This window comes from Aotus nancymaae, unplaced genomic scaffold (assembly GCF_030222135.1).
Source record: "Aotus nancymaae isolate 86718 unplaced genomic scaffold, 86718_ANA_hifiasm-v0.15.2.pri h1tg000015l_0, whole genome shotgun sequence".
In the NCBI taxonomy this organism is placed as follows: Eukaryota; Metazoa; Chordata; class Mammalia; order Primates; family Aotidae; genus Aotus; species Aotus nancymaae.
The window spans coordinates 4,011,083-4,023,488 of record NW_026988426.1 but is presented as its reverse complement, the minus strand read 5'-3'; the positions used below and the strand labels follow the sequence as shown (position 1 = coordinate 4,023,488).

General features: G+C 43.4%; 1 protein-coding gene across 3 annotated transcripts in view; it reads right to left on the bottom strand.

The window, feature by feature from the left end:
- RNF216 (ring finger protein 216) overlaps nucleotides 1-12,406 on the bottom strand; it is a 159,989-nt gene that overhangs the window by 28,680 nt on the left and 118,903 nt on the right. For 2 of the 3 annotated variants that reach the window (XM_012455571.2, XM_012455572.2), the window contains exon 14: nucleotides 10,474-10,571. In XM_012455571.2, coding sequence (XP_012310994.1) covers nucleotides 10,474-10,571 — 98 coding nt within the window. Of the gene's footprint in view, nucleotides 1-10,469; nucleotides 10,572-12,406 lie in introns of those variants that run through there. The other variant, XM_012455573.2, reaches the window with a different exon arrangement.

Here is a 12,406-nt window from a genome sequence, read left to right as displayed (position 1 = left end):
GCTTAAACCCAGGACGTTTAAGCCGCAGCTGCAGTGAGCCGAGACCGTGTCACTGCACTCCAACCTGGGTAACAGTGAGACTCCATCTCAAAAAACATTGTCAAGGAGAGGAAATTTAGATAAAATGAATTTAGTACTGTTACCTAAACATGTCACCTTAGTAGTACATATGTTCATGATTTTAGTTACTCAGGAACTATGAAGACACTACTCAATGTTCTAGGTTCTCTCTCTATTTTTTTTTTTGAGAGAGTCTCACTCTGTTGCCTAGCCCGGAGTGCAGAGGCTCCATCTCAGCTCACTGCAACCTTTACCTCCGTGGTTCAAGAGATTCTCCCACCAGTCTCCCGAGTAGCTGGCATTACAGGCATGTGCCACCACACCCAGCTAATTTTTCTATTTTTAGTAGAAACAGGGTTTCACCATGTTGGCTAGACTGGTCTTAAACTCCTGACCTTGTGATCCACCTGCCTTGGCCTCCCAAAGTGCTGGGATTATAGGCATGAGCCCCTGTACTGTACTCGGTCTTTTTTTTTTTGAGACTCACTGCAACCTCCACCTCCTGGAGGTTCAAGGAGGTGGATTCTCATGCTTCAGCCTCCCAAGTAGCTGGGATCACAGGCACGTGCCAATACACCACCACGCCTGGCTAATTTTTGTATTTTTAGTAGCAATGAGGTTTCATGTTGACCAGGCTGGTCTTGAACTCCTGACCTCAAGTGATCCGCCTGCCTCAGCCTCCCAAAGTGTTGGGATTACAAGTGTGAGCTACTGTGCCTGGCCAGACTCAAGGTTCTGATGAAAAACTTTTCAATTGGAAAAGCTATGTGCCCAAACACAACTGCAATCTTCTATGGCACAAAATCTGTAAGAGCACTACTGAGACTGAGGTGTGGCTTTATTCTGTGGCACTCTAGTTGCCTGGGGTTGGCTGACTTTCCCTGGGAAGCTGCTCAGGCTGCAGCGTGAGAGGTAAGAGGCTGTAAAGAATCAAGGATACAGTCTTCGCAAAGGCTTGGAAAGAGGGTTTATTTGCTTGCTCATCCAATCTGTCTGGCACTGACACGAAATAATAATGGGTATGGAGGGAGAAGAAAAGTCTCTCCTAAAATGGACAGAGGAATACATAAAACATGCCTGCAACTCAACATTGCTGAAATGTTCAAACAGCTATTCAATATTGCACAAATGTCTATTCAAGTCCTTTGCTTCTGCATTTGTAAGAACAGTACTGTATAGGGCCAGAATAAAGTGCTATTATGGGATGTGGTAACTACCTACCCAGTAATATAAAAGTGAAAAATGGAACTGGGGAAACATCATGGTTGATTCCTTCAGAGGAAAGGTGGTTTGGCAACTAGATTCTCAGCCAGACAGGAAACACAGCCCTGTAGGATGTGCTCCTGAGGCAGGACAGGAAAAGAAGCCTGAACTGTGACTGTGGCTGTTGACCCTGCACTCACACAGGAAGGCTCAGGGCCTTCTCTACACAGCCGGTGACAGCCCGTACTCCTATAGTTATCTGTGCTCACCACCAGCCAGTGTGTGGTAACTCCTCTCTGGGAGCCATATTCAGATGGTGGCACATGCCATGCTCTTCAGATCTCAGCCCCTCCCCTTTGTGTGAGGATGCATGTGTTTATGCATGCTTTCGTTGTGGTAAAATGCACATAAAATTGACCTTTTAAACCATTCTAATGTATCCAATTCAGGGATATATTGAGTATTCACAATGTCATACAATCAACATACTCTCTAGTTCCAGGAGTCTTTCATAACCCCAAAAGGAAACCCTGTACCCACGAAGCAGGTATTCCACATTCCTCCCCACTCCCGCAGCCCACAACCTGCTTTTCGGCTCTATAGATTGCCACTCTGTAGCTGGGCAAATACCCATATGCCTCTGGATATTTCATAGGAATGGAAATCATACATCTGCCTTTTGTGCCTGGCTTCTTTCACTTAGCATGTTGTTTTCCAGGTTCACTTGTGTTGTAGCATGTATCAGTACTTCATTTCTTTTCATGGTTGGATAATATTCCAATTGTATGAATGTATCACATTTGTTTAACTATTAATCACTTGATGGACGTTTGGGTTATTTTCACTTTTTGGTTACTGTGAATTGTGCTAAAATCACAAGTTTTGTATGGATACCTGTTTTCACTTATGTTGGGTGTGTAGCTGAGAGTGCAACTGCTGGGTCATATGGTAATTCTATGTTTAACTTATTGGGGAAAGCCAAACTGTTAACTATGGTGGCTGCACTATTTTATATTCCCACCTCAGTGTATGCTGGTGTCATTTTTTCTATATCCCTGTTAACACCTGTTATTTCCATTGTTTTGATTATAGCCATCCTAATAGGTGAGAAGTGATATCTTACTGTAGTTTTGATTTGCATTTCCCTAATGACTAATGATGCTCAGCATGCTTTCACGTGCTTGTTGGTCATTTGTACATCTTCTTGGAGAAATATCAATTCACAATGTTTGCCCATTTTTTTTTTTTTTTAAACAGAGTCTCACTATGTCGATCAGCTCACTGCAACCTCTGCCTCCTGGGCTCAAGTAAATTCCCATCTCAGCCTTCTGAGTAGCTGGGAATACAGGCTCATGCCATCATGCCCAGCTAATTTTTAAATTTTTTGCAAAGACTGGATTTCACCATGTTGTCTAAGCTGATCTTAAACTCCTGGGCTTAAGTTATCTGTTTGACCTTGGCCTCTCGTAAGTGTTGGGATTACATGTGTGAGGCATTGTTGAGGCATTGTGCCTGGCTGTTTGCCTCTTTTCTTTCCTTTTTTTTTTTTTAAGACAGAGTCTCACTCTGTTGCCCAGGCTAGAGTGCGGTGGCGTGATCTTGGATCACTGCAACCTCTGCCTCCCCAGTTCGAGTGATTCTCCTGTCTCAGCCTCCCGAGTAGCCGGGATTATACGCAACTGCCACCACGTCCAGCTAATTTTTGTATTTTTAGTAGAGATGGGGTTTTATCACGTTGGTCAGGCTGGTTTCCATCTCCTTACCTTGTGATCTGCCCGCCTTGGCCTCCCAAAGTGCTGGGATTACAGGTGTGAGCCACCATGCCTAGCGCCCTCCCCCGCTTTTTTTTTTTTTAAGAGATGGAGTCTCACACTGTCGCCTAAGCTGGAGTACAGCAGCATGATCTTGGCTGACTGTAACCTCCGCCTCCTGGGTTCAAGTGATTCTCCTGCCTCAGCTTCCCGAGTAGCAGGATTACAGGTGCATGCCACTGTGCCTGGCTAATTTTTGTATTTTTCGTAGAGATAGGGTTTTACCATATTGCCCGGGCTGGTCTCAAACTCCTGACCTCGTGATCCACCCGGCTCAGCCTCTCAAAGTGCTGGGATTACAGGTGTGAGCCACTACGCCTGGCCTGTTTGCCTATTTTCTGACTGGGCTGTTCTCCTTTCTAGATTTTCTATGTGTCTTTGGCTTTGAACAGTTTGACTCTGATGTGTCGTGGTGTGGACTTCTTTGAGTTCATCCTACTTGGAGTTCCTTCAGCTTCTTGGATGTATAGATTCTTGTTCTTTATCAGATTTGGGAAGTTTTCAGCCATTATTTGTTCTATATTCTTTCTGTTCATTTTGCTCTCTGCTCTCCTTTGGGCTTCCCCTTAAGATGAATATCGGTGTATCTGATGATGTTCTACAGGTCACTTAGGCTCTACTCATTTTTCTTCATTCTTTTTTCCTTCTGCTCTTCCTCCAACTGCATAATTTCAATAGCTTATCTTCAAGATCTCTGATTCTTCTGCCTGCTCAAATCTGCTATTGAATTCTTCTAGTGTATTTTTCATCTCAGTTACTGTAATTTTGGGGTAGAGTATTTCTGTTGGCTTCTTTTCCTAATTTCAGTCGATATTCTCTGTTTATACACTGTGTTCCTGGTTTCCTTTAGTTCTTTGCCCATGGTTTCCCCTGGCTTTTTTGAGCATATTTAAGACAATTGATTGAAAGCATTTGTCTAGTATGCCCAATGTGTCCTCAGAGATGATTTCTATCAATTACTTTTTTCCCTATGAATGGGCCATACTTTCCTGTTTGCCTTGTAAATTATTGTTCAAAACTGGATATTCTGAATATTATACTATGACAAGAGTCTAGAAATCAGGTGTGTGATCTGTGATTGTTTAGTGACTTTTAAAAGTTATTTTTGTAAATTAGCTGGGCATGGTGATTGCATGCTTGTAATCCCAGCTACTCAGGAGATTGAGACGAGAATTGCTTGAGACTGGAGGCAAGGGTTGCAGTGAGCCAAGATCTCATCACTGCCACTGCACTCCAGCCTGGTCAACAGAGCAAGACTCCACCTCAAACAAGCAAACAAACAGACAGACAGACAAAACCACAAAAAAGCAGGAAGGCCAGGTGCGGTAGCTCATGCCTGTAATCCCAGCACTTTGGGAGGCCAAGGTGGGCGGATCATGAGGTCCAGAGATGGAGTTAGCCAGGATGGTCTCAATCTCTACCTATCTCTATTAAAAACACAAAAAATTAGCTGGGCGTGGTGGCGCACGCCCATAGTCTCAGCTACTCAGGAGGCTGAGGCAGAACTGCTTGAACCCGGAGGCGGAGGTTGCAATGAGCCTAGATCACACCACTGTACTCCAGCCTGGCGACAGAGCACGACTCCATCTCAAAAAAAAAAAGTTATTTTTGTAAAGACTATTCTTTGTATGTGGTCACTGAAGTCTCTGTTCTATTAGCTTAGAGATCAATGCTAGAAGAAAAAGAAGATGAAAGAACCATCCTGATCTGTGTAGTTGGGGTACTCTGAGTCAACTCAGCCAGGTCATTTGTAACTTTCTTAGTTTTTGACTTCCTGTTAACACAGAAACTAAAGCCCAGTTTGAGGTGAAAGCCAGGGTCTTTGGGTTTTTCTGAGCATGTGCTGAACCCTAGACATGTACGTAGTCTTCTAGATCTGTCTGTGGATTGCCCCTGTGTTACTCATCGCCTTGGGCAGCTGCAGCTGATATATGCATTTAAATATTTTCAATGAAATCCACTGGGAGGCTGTTTCGGCCCTGAGAAAGCTGTGAAAGGTGAAAAAAAAGGGAGAAAAAGTTGCCTCTGGCAGTTTTTACCAGGTCAGTTGTTGCTTTGGTGGGAGATAAGAGTTTTTGGAGTTCTGTAAGGAACTGTCATTTTATTGTGATGTCACTCCCTTAAGTGAGTGTATTTTTTGAGAAGAACTCAAGTTTGGTGAATAATGTAGCTGACTTGCTATGTCCACATCTGAAATCTTCAATTTTTTTTTGAAAAATGATCTTGCTCTGTTGTCTAGGCTAAAGTACAGTTATATAATCACAGCTCACTGCAGCCTCGAACTCCTGGCTTCAAGAAATCCTCCTGCCTCAGCCTCCCTGGGACTACAGGAATGTGTCATCATGCCTAGCTAATTTTTAGATTTTCTATAGAGAGAGGGTCTCACTTTGTTGCCCAGGCTGATCTTGAACTCCTGGGCTCAAGCGATCCTTCCACCTTGGCCTCCCAAAGTACTGGGGTTACAGGTGTGGCAGTCATTCATTTTCCAATACTTAATCTCTCCCATTCCTGGTTCTTAGGGTTAGCTGGTGTAGTTTTATCACCCATACTAGAAGCCTGAGAATCATTCTAGACTCCCTTCCACTCTTACTTCCAGTATCTATCAGCCACCAAGATGTGTCAATTTTACATCTTAAATATTTTTTTTTTCTTTCTTTCCTTCTTTTTTTTTGTTTTTGAGACAGTTTTGCTCCTGTTGCCCAGCCCAGACTGTAGTGCAGTGGTGCAATCTTGGCTCACGGCAATCTCTGCCTCCTGGGTTCAAGGGATTCTTCTGCCTCAGCCTCCCGAGAAGCTGGGATAGGCATGTGCCACCACACTTGGCTAACTTTGTATTTTTAGTAGAGATGGGATTTCTCCATGTTGGCCAGACTGGTCTCAAACTCCCGACCTTAGGTGATTCACCCGCCTTGGCCTCCCAAAGTGCTGGGACTACAAGCTTGAGCCATTGTGCCCAGCCACATTTTAAATATTTCTTAAATTTATCCCCTCTTCTCCATTTACAATACTACAAACCTAATTTGGAGCCCTATGATAGGCTTAGACTACTGTAATAGCCTTCTAAATTTTCTCCTTAATTCAAGTCTTGCTTTCTTTAAAGCTACATGTCATGGAGCCACCAAAATCATGTAATTTAGGCCATGTCATTCACTTGCTTAGAAGCATTTCATGGTGGGCCACCCAGACACTGTACAGCTCTGGATGTTTTCTATTGTGAGATGCACAGAGCCACCTGTGAAATGTTCCCATCAAAAACATTTGAGTGTGTGTGAACCTAATCAAGCCTTTAGATCTAAATTTTTTTTTTTTTTCCTGCTTAGGTTTAATAGATCTAAATTTTAATTTATAGAAGATGTAGGGGACAGAAAAAAAAGGACGTAGGGGACAGAAGAACAAGCTAAATGATACCACGAGAAACCAGCCAACTCTAGAAGACATTCTACAGGCCAGTTATCCCTTTTTCAGTGAGTGAATGGCATAACATAAAGTGTGTTGGCGGAGAGAGAGTATCTTCACTTAAGAGAAATAATTATCAAATTTGATGAATCTTGTTTGGATCCTGACCTTAACAAACAAACTGCAGTATACACATAAAGCTAATTTGAGACAATTAAGGGAACTGTTCAGTTGGTATATCAGACACTTAACATTTCAATGTTAGTTTTGTTAGTGGTGATAAAGTTAAGTGCTATATAAGAAAAAAAAGTTTTTATGGGTAAAATGACATGCTGTCAGGGATTTGGATTTGCTTGAAAATACTGTAGCAGTTTAAAAACAAGAAAGAAATGGACAGCCGGGTGTGGTAGCTCACGCCTGTAATCCCAGCACTTTGAGAGGCCAAGGTGGGCGGATAATCTGAGGTCAGGAGTTTTAGCCCAGACTGGCCCACCATGGTCAACATGGTGATACCCTGTCTCTACTAAAAATCCAAAAATTAGCCGGGCTTGGTGGTGGGTGCCTGTAATCCCAGTTACATGGGAGGCTGAGGCAGGAGAATTGTTTGCACGTGGGAGGCAGAGGTTGCAGTGAGCAGAGGCACTCCAGCCTGGGCGACAGAGGGAGACTCTGGAAAAAAACAGAGAGAGAGAGAGAGAGAGAGGATGACAGGGTAAGACCCTGTTACAAGGGGGGAAAAAAGTTTTGACATTTGGCAGAATTCTGTGGCTCTTTGGTCTCAGTGGGGCTATACGATAAGAAAAGGCAAGCAGAAGCCCCTGGAGCACCCTGTCTCTAAAAACACCCCCAGATTCCTGTGGGCATCTTTGAGATTGGCACCACCACCAAAGACTTCTAAGATGCAGAGATGATGATTCTCTCACATTTCTTTTTACTTCTCATTTGGCTTGTACAGAATAATGGCTCTTGGAGGACAGTGTACTACTCTAAGCCTCAACAGGTGCTGACTAAAGGCAGCGGCGGTTCCAGATGTCATTTCTCACCAGAACAAAAAAACAGCCCCTGGCAACTGGTATGCTGTGATTGATTTGGAAAAATGCTTTTACTCTCTGTTCAATAATCAGAGAACACCAGCAGCTAGTGAGGACCTTGATTATCTGTCGTCCAATAGGATAACATACTGTTCTACTATTTGAAGGATAAGCAGATAGGACCTGGTGAACAGAAAGTAGCAGGGATAGTAGGATGCATTAATATGCTACATGAATGCCAGAAGGTGAGAGAGAAATCCCTTGAATGTAGGAATGTGTAATCTCTATAAAATTCTGGCGGTCTGGAGATCAGGCATATGTATCATGACATCCCTTCCAAAGATAGGCTCACGATAGAAATATCCTCTATCACTAAGGAAGAAGCACAACATCTGGGAGGCTGTTTTTGATTTTTGGAATCAACATCTATCCCATCTGAATGCTTTGCTCTTATCCATTTACTGCTGATCTAAAAGGCTGCCAGGTTTAAACAGGACCCAGTGGTGGGCCACGTGTGGAAGACCAAGATGCTGAGTGGAACTGGTAGCAGGAACTGACAGGAGAATCAGAATAAAGGCTGTGCTTTGTAAGTGATTGTCCTTCCAATAAACATCTCACAGACTGCTACTGAGTCCTGGAGTAGTCCAGATGCCTGACTACAGGGCTGCATTCCTTCCTGGAGGCCTGAGGAGAGAGTATGTTTGCTGCTCATTTGAGTTGTTTGCAGAAATCAGTTGAGGCTGTAGGACCAGGGTCTCTATTTTCTTGGTGGCTAACAGCTGAGAGTTGTTCCTAATTTCTTTTTCTTTTTTTTTTTTTTGAGGTGGTATAGTCATGCAATAAATTATTATTTTATTTTTTTATTATTGCATTTTAGGTTTTGGGGTACATGTGAAGAACATGCAAGATTGTTGCATAGGTACACACATGGCAGCATGATTTGCTGCCTTCCTCCCCTTCACCTATATCTGGCATTTCTCCCCATGCTATCTCTCCCCAACTCCCATCCCCCGCTGTCCCTCCCCTATTTCCCCCCAACAGACCCCAGTGTGTGACGTTTCCCTCCCTGTGTCCATGTGTTCTCATTGTTCAACATCCGCCTATGAGTGAGAACATGCGGTGTTTGATTTTCTGTTCTTGTGTCAGTTTGCTGAGAATGATGGTTTCCAGGTTCATCCATGTCCCTACAAAGGACACGAACTCATCGTTTTTATGGCTGCATAGTATTCCATGGTGTATATGTGCCACATTTTCCCATCCAGTCTATCATCGATGGGCATTTGGGTTGGTTCCAGGTCTTTGCTATTGTAAACAGTGCTGCAATGAACATTCGTGTGCATGTGTCCTTATAGCAGTAACGATTTATAATCCTTTGGATATATACCCAGTAATGGGATTGCTGGGTCAAATGGAATTTCTATTTCTAGGTCCTTGAGGAATTGCCACACTGTCTTCCACAATGGTTGAACTAATTTACACTCCCACCAACAGTGTAAGAGTGTTCCTATTTCTCCACATCCTCTCCAGCATCTGTTGTCTCCAGATTTTTTAATGATCACCATTCTAACTGGTGTGAGATGGTATCTCAATGTAGTTTTGATTTGCATTTCTCTAATGACCAGTGATGATGAGCATTTTTTCAAATGTTTGTTGGCCTCATGTATGTCTTCTTTTCTAAAGTGTTCATATCCTTCGCCCACTTTTGAATGGGTTTGTTTTTTTCTTGTAAATCTGTTTTAGTTCTTTGTAAATTCTGGATATCAGCCCTTTGTCAGATGGGTAGACTGCAAAAATTTTTTCCCATTCTGTTGGTTGCCGAGTCATTCTAATGACTGTTTCTTTTGCCGTACAGAACCTGTGGAGTTTGATTAGGTCCCATTTGTCTATTTTGGCTTTTGTTGCCAATGCTTTTGATGTTTTGGTCATCAAGTCCTTGCCTACGCCTATGTCCTGAATGGTTTTGCCTAGATTTTCTTCTAGGGTTTTTATGGTGTTAGGTCTTATGTTTAAGTCTTTAATCCATCTGGAGTTAATTTTAGTGTAAGGTGTCAGGAAGGGGTCCAGTTTCTGCTTTCTGCACATGGCTAGTCAGTTTTCCCAACACTATTTATTAAACAGGGAATCCTTTCCCCCTTGCTTGTTTTTGTCAGGTTTGTCAAAGATCGGATGGTTGTAGATATGTTGTGTTGCCTCCGAGGCCTCTGTTCTGTTCCATTCTGTCTCGCTCTGTCGCCAGGCGCTAGGCTGGAGTGCAGTGGCACGATCTTCGCTCACTGCAACCTCTGCCTCCCAGGTTCAAGCAATTTTCCTGCCTCAGCCTCCCGGGTAGCTGGGACTACAGGCACACGCCACCAGACCCAGCTAATTTTTTTGTATTTTTTTTAGTAGAGATGGGGTTTCAACATGTTGGCCAGGATGGTCTCAATCTCTTAACCTCGTGATCTACCCTGCCTCGGCCTCCCAAAGTGCTGGGATTACAGGTGTGAGCCACTGCACCTGGCCTGCATTTTAATAAGTGTGTATTTGTAACGTGCTAAGCCACATAGAGAGTACTATACAAGTAACAGTCATTATTATTACAGATGTATCATTTTGTATTCTGGATATGGGCAACTCTATTTGTCTTAAGCCAACAGTATCCATTAACACAGACATAAGCAACACTAGTGCAGTCTAAGCTAATTAAAACATGTCACTTGCTTATTTAGACAGTAAGGAAAAAGGGGACTATCATTTATTGAATTTATACGTGCCAGGCATTTATATGTTAATTTTTGTCTTCCGAAATAACGCCATGAGGCTGCAGAGATGAGGAAACAGAGGCTCAGGGGTTAGGTCACTTCCCCAAGATCACTCTAGATTGGGGTGGCTTGAGCGTGTTCTTCCTACAACACTATGCCCTCTCTGCCAAAAGGCAGGTTAATGGGGAAGTTGAGAATTAGCCCATAGTCCCTCTGAATTCTGTTACTCACATAGAGGTACGGTATTTGATGTCATCTTTTTCAGCCAGCTCTTCACAGGTGAGGCCATTATGTTCTTTCCAGAGTCCCTGACACTTCCTACAGGTTTCCTGGGGATAAAGGACAGACACAAAAACACCTCCTGGTGAGTGTACACCACAGAAGTTCCTGTTCAACAAAAGGGATGTGAAATGAGCTTTACTTGGCTTGAATTCTCAGAGGATGCCTCTCCTTTTCAGGGGGGATCTTTCTAAAGATATCTTTTAATAGAAGAGGTAAGAAGTGGCAGGGTTTGGTGGCTCACGCCTGTAATACCAGCACTTTGGGAGGCTGAGGGAGGCCAGGAGTTTGAGATCAGCCTGGGAAACACAGTGAGCTCCTGTCCCTTAAAAAAAAAAATGAAAGAGTGGGGAGAGGAGGAAGGTGGTAAGAATCATTAGAAGGAAGCACAAGGAAAAATTTATCTCCCTAGATCAAAAAAAGTGTTGCTCCCAACACTTAATTTGCATAAGGCTTTCTAAAATGCTCTGGGCCACCTGAAAAAAAACCAAAGGAGACAGATCTTGTGTAATCTTGGGTTTTTAAAATACAGTAGCACGAGCTGCTTGGCAGGGCCTGTCTGGATCTTGTTAATTTCTGCAAAATCCCTGTGCCCATACTCTGGTGTCCAAAACATGCTTCTGTTGAAGAATGACCTAGTTCAGTTCACCAGGGGCTCCTAAGACTTTCCTCTGCTGACCATCACTCATCAGCATGGATGTCACCCTTAAAAGTTTCACTTCATATATAAACATGCATCTTAAATAATCACCATCTTTATTCTAGGATCCTTCATAGTTTATGAAATGGTTTCATATGTCCCAGAAAGTATCTCACATCAATAATAATAAAAAAATTATTAATCCAATGATCACAGACATAAGTGAAAATTATAACCCTAACAAGCTATAGTGAAGGAAAACATAGTGTTGTTGGTTTTAAGTGGGGTAGGGGGGGACTTGACCTAGTCTGGGGAGACAGTGAAGGCTTGAGGAAGTGAAGCCTGGATCCAAAAGACGAGTCAACAATAACTAGATGGGGCGGTGAAAAGAGATCAGCACTCCCGACAAAGGACAACAAGAGAAGACTCTGGCAGGCAAGGTCCAGCACGTTTAGTTCCTGTGGCTGAACTGCAGACAGTGAGAATGGCCCTGGAGGCCTGCAAGCACCAGACCAGGCAAAGCCTTGAGGGGCGTGATGAGCAGTTTGCTCTTTATTCTATGAGCACTTGAAAGCCACCAAAAGGTGCCAAGTACGGAAGTAGTATGATCAGATATGTCTTAAAAAAAACAAATTCAAGGTGGAAAACATTGGAGGGAGGAAAGAGTGGATGTGCAAAAAGCAGGAGCTAGTAAAGCCACTCAGGAGAGAGGCCAAGAGGCCCAGTCCAGGGTAATGGTGGGCAAGGACAGGAAGAAAAGGGGACTGACTTCAGAGAAAGGGAGGAAGTAAGACTGGTGGGTGTGGAGATGAGCCGCTGTGCCTGGTCCTTTTGTACGTTCTGAATTTTGTACTGTACGGTATACTATCTAATAAAAAAAATTAAAAAGGATGAAAAATGGAATAGACTGCTGAGGGAGCTGCGAACCTGACCCTTCTGGTGGGATGTTGTAAAAAGGCTCAATCAGGCTGGGCATGGTGGCTCATGCCTATAATCCCACACTTTGGGAGGCCAAGGCAAACAAATCACTTGAGGTCAGAAGTTCGAGACCAGCCTGGCCAACATGGCAACACTCCATATCTATTAAAAATACAAAAATTAGCTGGGCGTAGTGGCTGATGCCATAATCCCAGCTACTTGGGAGGCTGAGGCAGGAGAATCGTTTGAATTTGGGAGGTGGAGGTTGCAGTGGGTAGAGATCGTACCATTGCATTTCAGCCTGAGTGACAGAGCCAGACTCTGTCT